Source organism: Pelodiscus sinensis, chromosome 14 (assembly GCF_049634645.1).
Source record: "Pelodiscus sinensis isolate JC-2024 chromosome 14, ASM4963464v1, whole genome shotgun sequence".
NCBI lineage: Eukaryota > Metazoa > Chordata > Testudines > Trionychidae > Pelodiscus > Pelodiscus sinensis.
In genome coordinates, this window is record NC_134724.1 from 40,604,696 (window position 1) to 40,622,656 (window position 17,961).

General features: G+C 45.0%; 1 protein-coding gene across 2 annotated transcripts in view; it reads right to left on the bottom strand.

Annotated features, from left to right (window-relative positions):
• Nucleotides 1–16,104, bottom strand: part of LOC102456966 (inter-alpha-trypsin inhibitor-like) — a 30,470-nt gene extending 14,366 nt beyond the window's left edge. The window contains exons 1-3 of one of the 2 annotated variants that reach the window (XM_006126725.4): nucleotides 15,945–16,073; nucleotides 13,618–13,678; nucleotides 3,309–3,500 (exon numbers count right to left, since the gene is read on the bottom strand). In XM_006126725.4, coding sequence (XP_006126787.2) covers nucleotides 3,309–3,486 — 178 coding nt within the window. In that variant the 5' untranslated portion in view covers nucleotides 3,487–3,500; nucleotides 13,618–13,678; nucleotides 15,945–16,073. Of the gene's footprint in view, nucleotides 1–3,308; nucleotides 3,501–13,617; nucleotides 13,679–15,944 lie in introns of both variants that reach the window. The other variant, XM_006126724.4, reaches the window with a different exon arrangement.
• Nucleotides 16,105–17,961: the final 1,857 nt, after the last annotated feature.

Below are 17,961 nucleotides of genomic sequence, written 5' to 3' on the forward strand. Positions count from 1 at the left end.
CGGAGCTCCCAGTGGCAATGACTAGAGCCCTGGACCCTCTAAATGGCTGCAGAAGCACAATGCAGTGCACTAGAGGCAGCACTGAGGGCTGCCTAGGGAAGGCATGGCGCTCTCTGGGCAGTGCTAAGGGCTGGCTCAGCCCCACCCCGTTCACCTATTCCTCAGCACAGAGCGCTCACAGAGCTACTCATAATACCATTGCTCGCAGCTGAGGAGGCTGTGGGAGAACTCCGGAGGAACCCCGTGATGTGCAATGAGGAGCCCTGCCGTGCCACGACACTGTACTGCGGGACACATACCCAGTGCACTGCTTACACCGTTGATGATGTGGAGATGATCTGTCAACACAGGAAGGAAGCAAGAACACTTTCTGGCAATTTTTGGTTTGTCGACCTTAGGATGTTGACATAAGTCTTGTTGACAAAACTTGGTAGAGTAGACATACACATTGCTAAAAGTCAGGCAGTGTAAACACTGTTTGCTTCCACTTTTGCCAACCAAAAAGCATCCATCCCTTACGCGCAGTGTTTGCTTTGTGGATCCTGCGCTGTTTACACTAGCTTTTGTTGTGGAGGGAAGGTTAAACACCCGTGAACGCCAAAAGCTTTGTTGCTCAATTGCCAGTGTATACAAAGCCTTAGTCACATGGGGCAAAACACAAAGCACAAACTTCTGAACTGAAAATATTGATCTCGAATTACTTCTGAGTTTTAGATTTTCCTTCCTCCATGAATAGCTTATGAACAGGGGTGGCTGAAGGTGGGCTGCGGCAGCTGGCGCCCCAGATGGAACGCGTGATCGGTGCCCCCGCCTGCACGGCTGTCAATGGCATGACGTCATCATTGGGTACCCCGGGCACCCCGTTGAAGGCGGCGCCCTAGGCGATGGACAAGTTGGCCTATACTCACGGGCCGCCCCTGCTTATGAACTTTACGTGAAATAGCTTTGAGCACTTCATAACCTATTTGCAAAATTCAACAAAAAATGAGTTACAAATTACTTACTTGCCAGTAGTATATACTCAGGCATTTAGAGGGTTAGAAGTAGAAAGAATGGAATGGGACAACAAAGGGGAAATTTAGGCTAAGTCTCAGGGGGGAAAAATCAAGTGTCCTGTGACCAGTAAGACCTATTGGGCTATGGAAGAGATTTTGAGAGGAAGTGATGGATGAAACTTGGTCCAATCTACTTATATAATGTCCCAAGCCAAGCACTAGGAAACATCCTGTCAGGAACCACACTGCACTGGCAGTGACATGGACAGGGTGAACGAATGGGTCTTTTCCAGCTCTAATTTCTGTTTGTACAGTACACAGCAGGTAGAATCCTGGCAGCTATTTCAGTGTCTGTAAATTGTAACCATACACAGATTGTATCATTTCCCCTCTATATTAAACAGGTATGTTTGTAGCCAAAATACTCTGTATGATATTTCTGCTTCACTGTTTGTTGAAAACTCCAAGGCATCTGTGTCTGTTCTGCACGTACTCAGTTCTAGTTTTGTTTAAATAACTTTCCGCTGTCACCTGCATACATCTGATCCTAGTGCCAATCTGCTCTACAAACAGGTTTGGTGGCTCAGAACACTTTTGTCCTGGTCAGTTTCTACTCTACAGTTGTGAGCAAGCATTACTCACTGTACACAAGGCTAACACAAGCCTGTGCATCCCTTAGCTTAGGATGGGCTGAAATGAGGCTTGCGCTGTCTGGCAATTGAGGGCTGTGACAAGTTGAGTCACAGAAATCCCCTTGGGACTGTCATTGATGGGTTGTTTTATACCACTGAGTCTGCTTACGTACCTCTGGTCTCCCCGCAGCCAAGGCAGATAGTTGGGGATCACAGCCCACAGCAGAGCCACTCAAATACTGAGAACAATTCAGTCTGGGAAGGCTCAATCACAGGGACTTGACATAGCACCTTGGTGCACAGCCACAATACCACCAAAACCTCAAATTAATCCACCCCACTAGGCATAAAGTTTATACAGAGGGAACTCCTAAGATGTTTGTCCCCTTTATCAGTGAAAGGGAGATGTCCATTAAATGTTCAACAATTTATGTAATAAGGTAGAAGAGCGAGGGTAGTGTTTCCTATTTCAGGTGGGCAATATTTCACTTTGACACCAGTTACACATTTAAAGTGCAAAATCTCATAATTCTGAAGAGCTAAACAGAGGAGTTTTTCTACAACTGTAAAGGGGAGATCCCCAAACTGTCCAATAAGACACGCAGCACTTTATGCTAGCCAGCTCTGAGGTACCAGACTTACCGTATATTCCGGCGTATAAGACGACTTTTGATGTTAAAAAACATTCCCCCAAAATCGGGGGTTGTCTTATACGCCGGATATGCGGCTTTGCAAAGCCTTGGGGGAAGCCGGCGGCAGGGCAGCTCAGGCGCGCCTGGGATGCCCCGCCGCCGGCTTCCCCCGAGGCTTTGCAAAGCCGCGGAGGGGCTCCGGCGGCGGGGCAGCCCAGGCGCGCCGGGGCTGTCCCGCCGTCAGGGCGTCCTCAGAGGCGTTGCTCCCGGTGTCCCTGGTCTGCTGGGGACCGTCTCCAGCAGACCAGGGACACTGGGAGCAAAGGAGGCGCAGGGGCACTGGGGTATAAGACGAAACCCTATCTTTTAACTAAAAAATTAGGGGGTCGTCTTATACACCCAGTCTCCTTATACGCCGGAAAATACGGTATTATAGTTTCCAGTGAAACTATCTTCAGGACATTTTAACAGATTTTAACTATGCACTGTCTCTCGTTCTAAGTCCTACACAATTCGACTAAGGGTCAATATTGCAGGAATCTCAGTGACCAAGAAGGGCCTCCTCTTCTAGCTGGCTGCAGAGAACAAAGCAAAGGTTATTTTGTTTCAGGAAATACACAAGACTACCGATACTCAACTATCAGTCCCTGGCTTTGCTTTTGTGTCTCACCTTCCTTACAGCCTGTACATAGGATGGCACCCTGCAACACGGAAGGCATTCCAGTGACTTCAGTCTCATCATCAGGTCCAAATGATGTTAGTAAATGTTAGGCTATAAAAGTGAGGGGCCCGACTCTTATCAATGCCCACAAACCTCCCGCTACCAACTGGCCAGCTCCTCTATTACCCACCTTCTCAGGGCTTTCAGCCCACTGTGGCAATGGTCAAATGTTGATGGTCAAACTGCAGCTTCTGTATGATTCTAAGCAGCCACCACTTTCCATAGCAACAAAACAGCCCCGGATTCTTCTCATGACCTCGCCACCTCTAAAACTGGAAGAAGCTACATCGAGAATGGAAAAGTCAAAATACAAGCCGGTCTGACTTACCATCATCTGGATAGATTTGCTCAGCTAACGTAGAGCATCTCTTCATACACTGCCTGTCTGTGAAAAAGCGATTCCCGTTGCCACCGGCACCTCTGTATGCAAATGGTTTGCAGCGATCTGTGGTTTTATCATAGTAGAGTCGGATCCCGATCTTGTCTCCATGTATCCCTTCATCCATTGGCTCATTACATACTGCTCCAGGAAACACCAAAATGGAAAGCGCGTTACTCCCGGACAAAGGTTATCCGGTAATATTTACAAGGGCTGCCAGTTTAGTCTGGTGTAATTGCCGCATATTGCCTGATAATGTTCTTTTCGTTACAGGCTGCACTGTCAGTTGAAGACTGCTGGACCAGTGTCCTTGATGAGAGTGGCCTGGTGGCAGAACTCGTACCAAGGTGCCACCATTGCTGCAAGAGGTGCAGGGGATGGCAAGAGAAAGAATCCTCTATAGAGAAGCTGCAGCACCATTCCAAAGGCTGCTTCAACCCAACACCTGCACTAGCCAACACAATCCTTTCCCTGAAGGAGCTCAGGCCAGAACATTTAGCCTGTCTAAATTGCTTTGGTCTGAAAAGTCTAATGATAGAAAATAAACAGACTAAGTTTTATGAGAGCAGTCCATAAAAAACGTTTTGTAAAAACTAGACGTATTTTAGGCCTTCAGACAGGAAAAAAAGCATAAACTTAATTTCTTCTCTCCCCCTCTTTTGCTGGTCACCTTTAAGAGATTAAAGGCTATGACAGTAGTATCTTTCATGCTAGTTTTTAGAGCCAACCCTGTTAAACAGCCAAATTAAAACAAGCTTTTCAAATCTCACCCTATAGCTAACAAAATGCCCATGAATTGTGCTGCTGGACCACAGCTTGCTTCAAAATTCTACACCCGTGGAAACTATTCTACAAGTCTGGCATTTGGATAAACTATTTTAATCACCCAGTAGTGATTAAAGCCCCGGTTCCTATGTTATCAATCTCAATCGAAAAGACTAATCTATGAGCTAGGCTGGAGTTGGATAAGGGTTAACAGCTATATGTCTAGTTCCATTTTAAAATACACCATTCGCTCAGATGAAGGCAGCTGACCCTGGCGAGTCACACCAGACAAAGATATTTTGGAGAAAGCTGTAGAGTACTTTGTTTGCAGTCACAGACAGGCTGCTTAGTTCTTTACTTTGGTTTTGCAGTAGACGAAGAGATGCATAGAATATCATTAGCAATATTCCTTGGTTTTTCCTTTTTTTATTTGAGCATATGATTATGGGAATTTGGAAAACATAAAGCAGTCAGAACACAAGACTTTTCACAACATTCCAGACCCGCCAAGAGAAGTCAGGGTTATCTGGGGTCAGATTGTACCCATCCATTGTCTGGTAATACTAGAGGAGATGACACCAGGAGACTGCTCCCTCTAAGAAAGGACTGGGTATCATCAATCCCTCTGCTTTATTAGCACAAACTGACCAGGGAAAGGATAGAATGGGGCAGTGAAGTTATTGCCATTGTTCCACCCAATTCCTTTGCCTAGGCTATTGGTACTGGCCAGCTGCATAGAGGGAAATACATTGCCCCAGTGGGCATTATCTCTACAGAGGGGAAATCAAGGCAGGCATCAAGAGTCAGTGGCAACATCCAGAATGGAAATCCAGAATCTTGCAAGAGGAGGATTGTGAGTGCAGCCTTGAGCCACCATTCTTCATCATGCAGGGTCACGCTGTAACTGCCTTAAAACTTCAGCTCCATTGGGAGACAGCTCAGTCTGAACATGGCTCTTGGACATACATGAGCCAATACCATGAAGAAAGCTGATGGGAACAGGCCTGCCTGTTGTCTAGGATCCTGTGCTCCTCGTAGGCCATGTTGGGGCACTGGTTAGTGATACTGTTGGGTTTTTTTTCTCTGTCTCCTCCCACCACCAGCACGGAGTGTGTGCTGTAACTGGCAGCTGGAAACGGTTGGCTTCTAATTAAAGTTTGAAATCTAGAAGCCACTGCTGATTGGCTGAGCCTTGGTAGGGGGAAGGACTATCACGCAATCCAGGGCTTTATAAAGGAGTGAGTCAGCGACCAGGGAGCTTGCGAACAGGTGATTGCAAACAGGGAGTTTAGAGAGGGAGTTGAGAAGGGGGCGAGGTACTCTTGCCTTTCCTTTAAACCCTTTTTTAGGATAGCAGTTATGGATAGTGATAGGTCTGCTATTGTTACCTGCACAGCATGTGCCATGTTTGTCTTCCTCTGGAAGAAAGAAGGGATTTCATCTACACTAAGTGCAAGCTGGTCACCATTTTGGAGGAAAAAAATAGAGGACTGGAGGCCCCAGTGTCGACCCTACGCTTGATCAGAGAGGATGAAGATTTCCTTGATAGAAGGCAGTGTTTAATCCTGCAAGCAAGGCACGTGGAAGAGCCAAAGAAGGCAGTACAGAATGAGGAAGAGAACTGGCAGCAAGTAACTTCTCGAAGGAAAAAAAGGCCAGCACAGGAATCCCCCATTCCTGCAGAGGTAAGTAATCGCTTTCAGGCTCTCTCCACAGGCTCTGTGATGGTGAATGCTTTGGAAGGGACCTCACAAGGAAGAAATTGGAAGGGAACCACTTCTACTGGAAGGCATGCGATGTATAGTCCTAGGGATGGGCGTTCCACGACCACCACCCCCAAAAGAAGAAGTTGGGTTACTGCGGATTATGTAGAGTTGGGAAGAAGGATAAAAGATTTTGGGGTGCAAGTGGTGTTCTCGTCCATCCTCCCTGTTGAAGGGAAAGGAGTGGATAGGGATTGTCGAATTGAGGAAGTAAATGCTTGGTTGTGCAGGTGGTGTCGCAGAGAGGACTTTGGTTTCTTCGACCATGGGACTCTGTTCCAGGCAAAAGGATTATTAGGAAGAGATGGGATCCACGTAACAAAGAGAAGAAGGAGCATCTTCGCGGGCAGGCTTGCAAACCTAGTGAGAAGAACTTCAAACTAGGTTTGTTGGGGGACGGTGACCAAAACCCTGAGGGGAGTGGGGAAATCAGATACCGGGAAGAAATGCAAAGAGAAATGAGCAACAAAGGAGGACCCCTGATTCAAAATGAGATGGTAGGGTGATCAACTGGTTATCTAAGGTGTTTGTACACCAATGCGAAAAGCCTGGGTAACAAACAGGAAGAATTGGAGGCCCTGGCCCAGTCCAAGAACTATGATTTGATTGGGATAACAGAGACTTGGTGGGATGACTTGCATGACTGGAGCGCTGTCATGGAAGGGTATAAACTGTTCAGGAAGAACAGGCAGGGGAGAAAAGGAGGAGGAGTTGCACTGTATGTAAGAGAGCACTATGATTGCTCAGAACTCCAGTATATAGAGGGAGAAAAGCCTGTTGAGAGTCTATGGGTCAACTTTAGAGGTGTAAGCAACAGCAGTGTTGTTGTGGTTGGTGTCTGCTACAGGCTGAATCAGGTGGATGAGGTAGATGAGGCTTTCTTCGGACAACTGAGAGAAGTTTCCAGATCACAGGCCCTGGTTCTCATGGGGGACTTTAATCACCCTGACATCTGTTGGGAGACCAATATGGCAGCACACAGACAATCCAGGAAGTTTGTGGAGAATGTTGAGGATAACTTCTTGGTACAAGTGCTGAAGGATCCAACCAGGAGCCGCGCACAGCTTGACCTGCTGCTCACAAACAGGGAGGAACTAATAGGGGAAGTAGAGGTAGGTGACAACCTGGGAAGCAGTGATCATGAGATGGTAGATTTCAGGATCCAGACCAAAGGAAGAAAAGAGAGTAGTAAAATACACACCTTGGACTTCAGAAAACCAGACTTCGACTCCCTCAGAGACCTGATGGGCAGAATCCCCTGGGAAGCTAACATGAAGGGGAAGGAGCACAGAAGAGTTGGCAGTATTTTAAGGAACCCTTATTAAAGGCACAGAAAGAAACCATTCCAATGCATAGCAAGAGAAGCAAATATGGTAGGAGACCTGATTGTCTTACCGGGGAAATCTTTGGTGAACTTTAGCACAAAAAGGGAGCTTACAAAAAGTGAAAACTTGGACAGATGACTAGAGATGTGAAGAATAACAAGAAAGGTTTCTACAGGCATGTTAGCAAGAAGAAGGTGATAAGGGAAGCTGTGGGGCCCCTACTGGATGAGGGTGTTAACCTAGTGACAGATGATGTGGGGAAAGCTGAAGTCCTTAACGCTTTCTTTGCCTCTGTCTTCATGGACAAAGTCAGCTCCCAGACTAATGCGCTAAGTGACGCAATATGGAACGAAGGTGGACAGCCCTTGGTGGGGAAAGAATAGGTTAGGAACTATTTAAAAAAGTTAAATGTACATAAATCCCTGAGTCCGGACTTAATACAGCTGAGGGTGCTAAGGGATTTGGTAAATGTCATTAAGGAGCCTTTGGCCATTATCTTTGAAAAGTCATTGAGATTGGGGAGAGATCCCGGATGACTGGAAAAAGGCAAATGTAGTGCCCATCTTTAAGAAAGGGAAGAAGGACGATCCAAGGAACTATAGGCCGGTCAGTCTTACCTCGGTTTCTGGAAAAATCATGGAAGGGATCCTTAAGGAATCTATTTTGAAGTACTTGGAAGAGGGGAAGTGATCAGGAATAGTCAGCATGGATTCATGAAGGGCAAGTCATGCCTGACCAATCTGATTAGCTTCTATGATGAGGTAACTGGCTCGGTGGACGTGGGGAAGTCAGGGGATGTGATATACCTTGACTTTAGCAAGGCTTTTGATACAGTCTCCCACAATATTCTTGCCAGCAAGTTAAGGGAATGTGGATTGGATAAATGGACGGTAAGATGGATAGAAAGCTGGCTGGAAGGTCGGGCCTAGTGGATAGTGATCAATGGCTCGATGTCAGGATGGCGGTCGGTTTCTAGCGGAGTGCCCCAAGGTTTGGTTCTGGGACTGGTTTTGTTCAACATCTTTATTAATGACCTGGATGAAGGGATGGATTGCACCCTCAGCAAGTTTGCGGATGACACTGAGCTGGAGGGCAGGGATAGAGTCCAAAGTGACTTAGAGAAATTGGAGGATTGGGCCACAAGAAATCTGATGAGGTTCAACAAGGACAAGTGTAGAGTCCTGCACTTGGGACGGAAGAATCCCAAGCATTGTTACAGACTGGTGACCAACTGGGTAAGTAGCAGTTCTGCAGAAAAGGACCTGGGGGTTACAGTGGATGAGAAGCTGGATATGAGTCAACAGTGTGCCCTTGTAGCCCACAAGGCTAATGGCATATTAGGTTGCATTAAGAGGAGCATTGCTAGTAGATCCAGAGATGTGATTATTCCTCTTTATTCGGCTCTGATGAGGCCACATCTGGAGTATTGTGTCCAGTTCTGGGCCCCCAATTACAGGAAGGATGAAGATGCATTGGAGAAGGTCCAGCACAGGGCAACCAAAATGATTAGGGGGCTGGAGCATATGATCTACGAGGAGAGGCTGAGGGATTTGGGTTTGTATAGTCTGGAGAAGAGAAGTGTGAGAGGGGATTTCATAGCAGCCTTCAACTTCCTGAAGGGAGGTTCCTAAGAGGATGGAGAAAGGCTGTTCTCAGTAGTGACAGATGGCAGAACCAGGAGCAATGGTCTCAAGTTGCTGTGGGAGAGGTCCAGGTTGGATATTAGGGAAAACTATTTCACTAGGAGGGTGGTGAAGCACTGGAATGGGTTCCCTAGGGAAGTAGTGGAGTCTCCATCCCTAGAAGTGTTTAAGTCTCAGCTTGACAAAGCCCTGGCCGGGTTGATTTAGTTGGGATTGGTCCTGCCTTGGGCAGGGGGCTGCATTTGATGGCCTTCTGAGGTCTCTTCCAGCTCTATGATTCTATGATTCCCCTCACACACATTTCTGAGTCAGCGTGTAGCCCTCATTGGTGCTGCTTCTCTCTCTTCAACTGCTCACAATGGCTACTCAGGTGTGTATGTGGTGGGGGAGTTTTCATGTACCACTGCAGGCTTCTGTATAATAATCTTGTCAAAGGACACTGCACATAACCTGCCATTACTTGTATGGCCTTGCTGCTACCTGTGCTTCCTGCCACGCACCCCTCTCCCTCCAGCCCTCAGAACATGCATTTGCAGAGTCCATATCTCTGCTGAATACTTGTTCTTTGGCTCTTGGCATGTCGCTCAGCTGCCTACCTCAGTCTGCATCAACCTTGTGTGCTGAAATGCCCACTTCTTCATAATGCAAGACCTGTGTTTGCCTGCACACTCAGTCTACTACTCAGGTCTTAGACCCAACACAAGAAACACAACTTGTCAATGAAGCAGAGACATTGCTAGGCAGCCAGTGTCAAAAACAACCCTATTATTAAAGTCTCACAGGGGTAGCCATGTTAGTCTGTAACTTTAAAAAACGAGTCGTCCTTTAGTCCTGTTATTATAGGAGTTATTTATGGAGGGATCCAGAATCAGTATAAAGTACAGAGAAAAATGCTGTGTTCTATTTTTAGCAGGAAGGCTCACTAAGCAGTACCTCTCACTTCTTGTTTGCACACTGGCTCTCTTTTTATCCAGGCTAAAGGGCTTTCCAGGGTTTGCAGCCAGGACAAATAAAGTGACTTACCATTGCACACCTATTTGGTTTCTAAATAAAGCTGACCAGAGGACTCCATGCATTTATACTCCAGGAACTGCTGGAAACTTCCCCTCACTTTCTCAGAAAATCTTGAAATAAAATCTTGTCACCTTGGAATAATAATTCCCCCACCCACATCTTACCCCCTTGTCCACATGTACAAAGAGCCCTGTTAGTCACAGCATGGATAGCAGAATGGCTCTCTCCTTCAAGATTAGTTTGTTATTTCACCATTTCTCTGCTATGAAGCTGTCAATAATCTTGGCTCTCGTTTGTGTCTTCACTGGGTGGCAGATGTTGCTGTTTGAGAGCTTTCCAGAAGGCATGACAGAGAAGACAATTTTTGGTATCTAAACCTGGCTTTGTACCCCCCATACTACCATGGGGACTCCGCTCTTCAGCTCTACTCTGAGAGCAGTGAAGGATCCCCATCTAGGCTATGTCTAGACTGCAAGCCTCTTTCGAAAGATACTTTCGAAAGAGCCTCTTTCGAAAGAGAGCGTCTAGACTGCACGCGGAACTTTCGAAAGAGCAAGCCGCTTTTTCGAAAGAAAGCACCCAGTGAGTCTGGATGCTCTCTTTCGAAGAAGCCCTATTTACATTCAAGAACGCCTTCTTTCGAAAGAAGCACTTTCGAAAGAAGGCGTTCTTCCTCGTGAAATGAGGTTTACCGCCGTCGAAAGAAAAGCCGCGTTCTTTCGATTTAATTTTGAAAGAACGCAGCTGCAGTCTAGACGCAGTTGAAGTTTTTTCAGAAAAAGGCTACTTTTCCCGAAAAAAACCCTGAGTCTGGACACAGCCTAAGATAGCCATTAAACTCACTTCAGTTCCAGGTGAGCATGTGACTCTACGTCAGGCTGATGCAGGGCGTTCACAAGCTGCCATAAAAGAGTAGGTGTAGGGGCCATGTTTTGAGGAAGACTACAAAGACAGCATTAACAGGGATAACATTAGTTCTTTTTATCACGCTGCTTTACAAACAGCATCACATTAATCCCCACGTACCCTTTGTGGGGGAGGATATCAGTCCATTTTACAGAAGTGGAATGCACAGAAATGTTTTCTTTGATCTTGGACCTCTCAGCTTCAAACCTTTCAGCCCTGCTCTATACTAGGGCTTTATTTTGAAATATTCCCCCTTAGTGTCCACACTCCCAAACCTTTTATTTTGAAATGAGGGGCTCCTTATTTAGAAATCTGTATTTCCGCTTTTCTCAAGAATAACACTAATTTTGAAATAGTTATTTCGAAATAGCGTTAGTGTGGATATTCTGGCTATGTCTACACAGCAGCATTATTTCAGAATAGCTGATATTATTCTCAAATAACATAGCCTGTGTCTACACACAAGCAATTATTTCGATATAAAGTCAAAATAATGTCCAGCTGAAGGACTTCTTACTCCAACTCCTGTAACCCTCATTTTATGAGGAATAAGGGAAGTCGAAGGAAGGGTGTTCTAACTCGGACTTCCTGCTATTTACACAGCTCCAAAAGCCAAATTAAGCTATTTCAATTTAAGGTACACAATTGATGTAGCTCAGGTTGCATAGTTCAATTCAACTTTTGCCCAGCAGTATAGATATTCCTCTGATGCCACTATTTCCAACTAATTACTCCCCAGAATAATTCAAACTAATTACTCCCCAGTGCTTCCTGGGGCTCTAAGTCAAGGTAGCACATCCACATGAACAGAGCCTGCCTTAGATTAATTTTGAGGCTTCCCCATAGTGGGGAAACACTATTTCAATTTTGTAAAATTAGGAGTTGAGTCAAATTTAGTTATTTTGAAACAGTTTCCTAGAGTAGACATGGCTTCAAGTATCTTCCTGAAGGGGCATTTGTGAAAGTTAGTGAATCTGTATGAAGACAATTTTCAGAGGGGTAGCTATATTAGTCTGTTTCAGCAAGTACAAAGAGGAGGCCTGTGGCATCTTCGGGTATGTCTACACTACCACCCTAGTTCGAACTAGGGTGGTTAATGTAGGCAACCGAAGTTGCAAATGAAGCCTGGGATTTGAATTTCCCGGGCTTCATTTGCAACTTCAGTTGCCTACATTAACCACCCTAGTTCGAACTAGGGTGGTAGTGTAGACATATCCTTACAGACTAACAGATTTATTTGGGCATCCGAAGAAGAAATGCAAATGAGAGCGTGACATATGCAAATGAGTGCTCCATTTGCATTTCCTCTTGCGGAAGAAGATCATAGTATAGACGTAACCTAAGGGGGGATATGATAGAGGTCTAGAAAATAATGATTGGTATGGAAAAAGTGAATAAGGAAAAGTTATTTACTTGTTCCCATAACACAAGAACTAGGGGTCACCAAAGGAAATTAATAGGTATCAGGTTTTAAACAAACAAAAAGAGGTTTTTCTTACTGGAACTCCTGGCCAGAGGAGGTGGTGAAGACTAGGACTTTAACAGGGTTCAAAAAAGAGCTAAATAGATGTATGGAGGTTAGGTCAATCAACGGCTGTTAGCCAGGATGGGTAGGAATGGTGTCTCTGGCCTCTGTTTGTCTGGAAATGGATGACAGGAGAGGGATCATGAGATGATTACCTGTTGTGTTCACTCCCTCTGGGGCATCTGGTATTGGCCACTGTTGGAAGTCAGGATTCTGGGCTAGATGGGCCTTTGGTCTGACCCAATATGGCCGTTCTTTTGTTCATATGAGCAGCAGTGCTGGGGATGAGAGTGGGGAGACAGAAGCTGCAGAGAGCAGCTGGATGATCAATTGACTCCTCTGGAGCAGGGGCTCCCCTCCCGCCCCTGCTCCATGTGTGCTGCTATAGCTGTAGCTGTTCCTGCCCCTGTCCATCCTCCACTGAGACACCCCGGTCCACTGTGTACTGGGAACTTCCTATCTGCTGCAGCGGGGACGGAGGGGGGGGGGGGGGGAAGGCTGATGTCGGAGTGACCCCCCAGTCCCTCCTGCGGGCCTGCTCCCAAGCCACCCTGTGCACTGCCGCCTTCGGTTACTTGTGTCAGAATACCTGAGCTTTAGTGCTCTCTTAAAGAGATAGCGCACTCGTATGCTCCAGCATCAACAGTCTCTCTCCCTCTGCCCCCAATACACAACACCAGGGCTCCCTGAACCTGGGCTGTGCTGAGGCATCAGCAGCTCTGTTCTCCTCCCTTTCCTTGTGCACCTCCTGGATCCGCAAAGAACAGCTGGTTTATAGCTTTTAAAGTGCCACAGGTCTCCTCCTTATTCTCACCCTGCCGTTACTGACTCCCTTGGAGGAAGCCACTTCACCTCTCTGCCCCATTATCCACCCTTACCTGGTACACATGCAAAGGTTAATCAGTTCATGTCTGGGAAGGGCTTTGAAGACGGAAGGTGTGAGATAAAGGCAGAGTATGGCATTCTAAACTCATTAGCCACAATTTCTTATCTCATTGCCTAGCACTCAAGCGATATCAGGTCCTCGGCTGAATGCCAGCTTGCACTTGCTTTGAGATACCCACGCACTTGTGGGTATTCTTGTGCTTCATCTTAATCGGTTTGGTGCTGGCTTCCCCACACATGATGTCACTTGAAACAGCTATTTCATTAAAACTAAAGAGCAGTTCTCAGCCTGTAGCCAACATTTAAGTACCACGTTTAAACCAGCAGAGGTTTATGCTGGTTTAAACGTGGTACTTATGCTCTTAATGACTAGACTTCCACCATAATTACAAAGTTCAGCTGCTGCACAGTCACACATTGTTTGCTCCTTACCTGTGTTTTCTCAGTTCACTGCAGTCTAAATGGAGTCCAGAATGTCAATGAGTTCGCTCCACTAAGGTTGAAAGAGGAACGAGGAGAAAAGGACGGCGTAAGAGAAGGCAAGAGTCTGAACAGAGGGGAACCTTACAATGTCTTATCTGAAGTACCCAGAAATATCTGCGGGAATGTGGTTGGTGGCTACCTCTTTGGGCCAACTATAAACTAAAGGTAAATGGAACTTTTGACAAACATAATCCGATGTTCACACAAATGATCTTTTCAGACTTCCATAGCAATTGGAAGCCTGCACCATCTCTTCAGAGCTGAGCTGCATGTCTAATTCCTCCTTTATCATCAATATGAGTCAAAGATCTGTTTCTGATGAACAGTACTGTACAGATACTGTATTGGACACACACACAACACAACATACAACAAAACAATAAAATCATCCACTGCAGGGGGTAATAAACCCAGCAAACAGAAGGAAAGTAAATTACATCTCCAACCACAGCCTTGTCTGTTTAAGTATGATGCAGTGAAGTTAAATCCACTGTGCTGAACATCTTGTGTTCACTCCCCCAGCCTCATAACAGCTCGTGCAGCATAGAATCCAAGGGCTGGAAGAGACCTCAGGAGGTCATCAAGTCCAGCTCCCTGCCCAAGGCAGGACCAATCCCAACTAAATCATCCCAACCAGGGCTTTGTCAAGCCGAGACTTAAAAAACCTCTAGGGATGGAGATTCCACCACCTCCCTAGGGAACTCCAGTGCTTCACCACCCTCCTTGGAAAACAGTTTTCGCTAATGTCCAACCTAGACCTCCCCCACTGCAACTTGAGACCATTTCTCCTTGTTCTACCATCCATCACTACTGAGAACAGCCTTTTCCATCCTCTTTAGAACCTCTCTTGAGGAAGTTGAAGGCTGCTATCAAATCCCCCCTCACTCTTCGCTTCTGCAGACTAAATTAGCCCAAATCCCTCAGCCTCTCCTCATAGATCATTTGCTCCAGGTCCCTAATCATTTTGGTTGCCCTCAGCTGGACCCTCTCCAATGCCTCCACATCCTTTCTATCTCTCGGGCAACTCATCCTTGCACGTGGGAGCTGAAGTCAGAGGATAAATCTCCTTCATACAAAAATAGCACTGTTACTCACAACAGTTTAACATGTCAGCGACACAAATAGTTCAACCAATGGAGAAGATCAAGAAGGCCCTTCCAGCAACCACATCCCTTAAAACTTGAGAGGGTACATTTTGCTGCTGGCAGGGAGACCAGTAAATGGAGGTGCATTGCCAACACGTCTCCAACCATTTTGGAACATCTGTCTTGCAAGAAATCATAGGTTGCTTGAAATAAAGGTCTTGAGAATGTCCTCTTCTTGTTGTGAGACTAAGGGCTAGGTTAGCAAAGACGTCTATGTGCCTAACTGCCACCTGAGGCACCTAATGTGAGCTGAGAGCTGATGGGGGTGCTCTGCTGAGAGCCAGCCGGGGCGCTCTGCTATAAGTCCAGGTGGCATGCATTAGAATATAATTTTAAGAGATTGTACTGCAATTGTGCATACAAATCAATGTGCGATTTCCATCATTCGCTGTTTTGGATGACTATTGTGCATAGCTATCTTACATCTTCAAAATAGTAAATGAAGCTTCACCAAGCTATTCTCAAAAAGAAACCTACTGAAAATTTTAATGTTATGGTTTTATTTGCAAGATAAATGTTAGGCTGCTTGAACAAAAATTCTCCTGGGTTGTGCACTTTCAGTCAAAACTTGGGATGATTCAAAGTATTTGATGAAGATCTATTATTTTGCAATGGCCCAAGTGGCTCCAATCAATGACAATACAATACTGGATTGGAAAAATAACAGTACGTTTAATTTGCAAGCCGTCTTTCCCTAAAACTGATCACAATGCACATGAAAAGAAACAAATCCAAAAACATTTGGCACCCACCACTAATCTAATATGAAATATTCAGCTAGTCCGCATGAAATCGTTTTTACTGGAGACAATAATAATTCCTTTTATTTGTGTAACATTAGAGGTAATCACAGAATGCTTATACTTGTGAGGGGAAGGTGGAAAGTATATTATGCTAAGGACACTGCTTAAAAATGTCAGGGGGCAGGTGAAAAGTATCGTCTCCAAAGGGAATTTGAGAGAGGTGACATGTCATTTCCGGGTGGGGATTTGGCCAGGGCATTGGATTTTTCAATCCCTACCCTTGTAAAAACTCCATAACCACGTAATCTAAAATGACCAATGGTCAGTAATTTGCTGTTGTACATCATACAAAATAAAAACAGTATGTTAAAGAAAGCAGCTCTCTTACCTTCCAGTCTTGCTGATGCAAAGAAAACAAGGTAAGCACAAAATAAAACCACAGCGAGCACAATTCCACAGCTGTTCATTCTGAGTTTGGACCTACACTCATCCCCCCTTGCCTTGAAAAAGACACTATCTACTATCCTCACTGCTTATCTAAAAGTGCAAAGTTCACTTCAAAGATCAATCTTTTTGCCAATCACAATGTAACATGCACTAATCATTAATAGCTGGCTAGCTATTTCAGAGAACTCTAAGTTTCTTGATGCACTTTTTCTGATAAATAGAAATTACACTCCTCTCGGCTCCCAGCTTGTTTGTTTTATGGCCGTTCTTAAAAAAAAACCTTTACTTATATTCAGACTCCAATCACGTTCTTTCGGAAAAAAATGAGGGGTTTTTCTGACATTGATAAACCTCTTTCTACGAGGAAGAAGCCTTTTTCTGAAAGAGCTCTTTTGGAAAGAGGTATGTGTGGATGTGGAAGAGGGAGTTCTTTCGAAAGAAGAGGAAAGAGGAAAAAGCACAGGTGGCTTGGTGGCCATTCTGTCCATAGTAGTCACAGCTGAAATGTGAGACAGTGTCCATTCAGTGTGGATGCTATCTTTCGAAAAAGCAGATCACTTTTTCAATGCACTTTGGCAATGTGGAAGAAGAAGAAGAAGTTTTTTTGGAAGACCTCTTCTGGAAAAACTTCCGAAAGAAGCCTGCAGTCTAGACATAGCCTCATTCTGCTAAGGTGGCAAGAATATTAGTGATTAAATACACCTGGCCCCCAGGAGGACAAACAATCACTTTTCCAGAGGCTGAAGTTATAGCTGCCCCTCATGCCCTGGCAAAGAAATAGAAATTACTGATGAAGACACACCCATTACTAATTTTTTCTGAGGGGTAGCCATGTTAGTCTGTAAGGGTACGTCTACACTTGCTCCCTATCTCTAGATAGGGATGCAAATGTAGTGTACCAAAATTGCTAATGAAGCGTAGGATTTAAATATCCCGTGCTTAATTAGCATAATCGCGTCTGGGTGCCATTTTGAAATCGCATTATTGCGAAATAAAATGCCCCATGTAGCAGCATTATTTTGAGAGAAAACCCTTCTCTCAAAATAATGCTGCTCACGTTATTTTGCAATAACGCAATTTCAAAATGGTTCCCAGACGTGATTATGCTAATTAAGCACGGGATATATAAATCCCACGCTTCATTAGCGATTTCGGTACAGTACATTTGCATCAAGCAAGTGTAAATGTACCCTAATAGAGAAAACTTAAAAAACAATGAATGGGCCTGCAGCACTTTAGGGTACATCTACACAGTACCGGAGGTATTCTGAAATAGTTACCCAGTGTTTTAACCAGCCATCCGTAATTTCAAAATATTTTTCTAAATAACTGGCACACTATTTTGGCATCAATGTAACCCTTGTCCCAAAAGAGCTTGTTCTTTTGAAATTTGCCGCTGCATAGATGTGCCAAATTTCAAAATAAGCTATTTTGAATTAGAATAGAAATAAGATAGGCAATTTGCATAGCACAAATTGCGTATCTTATTTCAAGTTTAGCGTGCTGTGTAGACGCACCTTTGGAGACTAACAAAAACGTAGATGGTATCATGAGCTTTCATGGGCACAACCCACTTCATACCATGTACATTTTTTGTTAGTCTCTAAGGGTGTGTCTAGACTATTGAGTTTTGTCGACAAAAGTGGACTTTTGTCGACAAAACTATACCAGCGTCTACACTACCGCTGAGTTCTGTTGACATAATGTCAACAGAACTCAGCAGTTTTGTCGACGCTGGTAAACCTCATTTTACGAGGCATAACACCTTCTGTCGACAGAGTTCTGTCAACAGAAGGTGTTATTGCATGTAAACTGTCCTTTGCATCTACACTACCATGTCGACAAAGCAGCTTGCTTTGTTGACAGAACTCAATGTAGTCTAGACGCTCTTTGTCGACAGAAGTTTTGTCGACAGTATCTGTCGACAAAACTTCTGTCGACAGAAGCCTGTAGTCTAG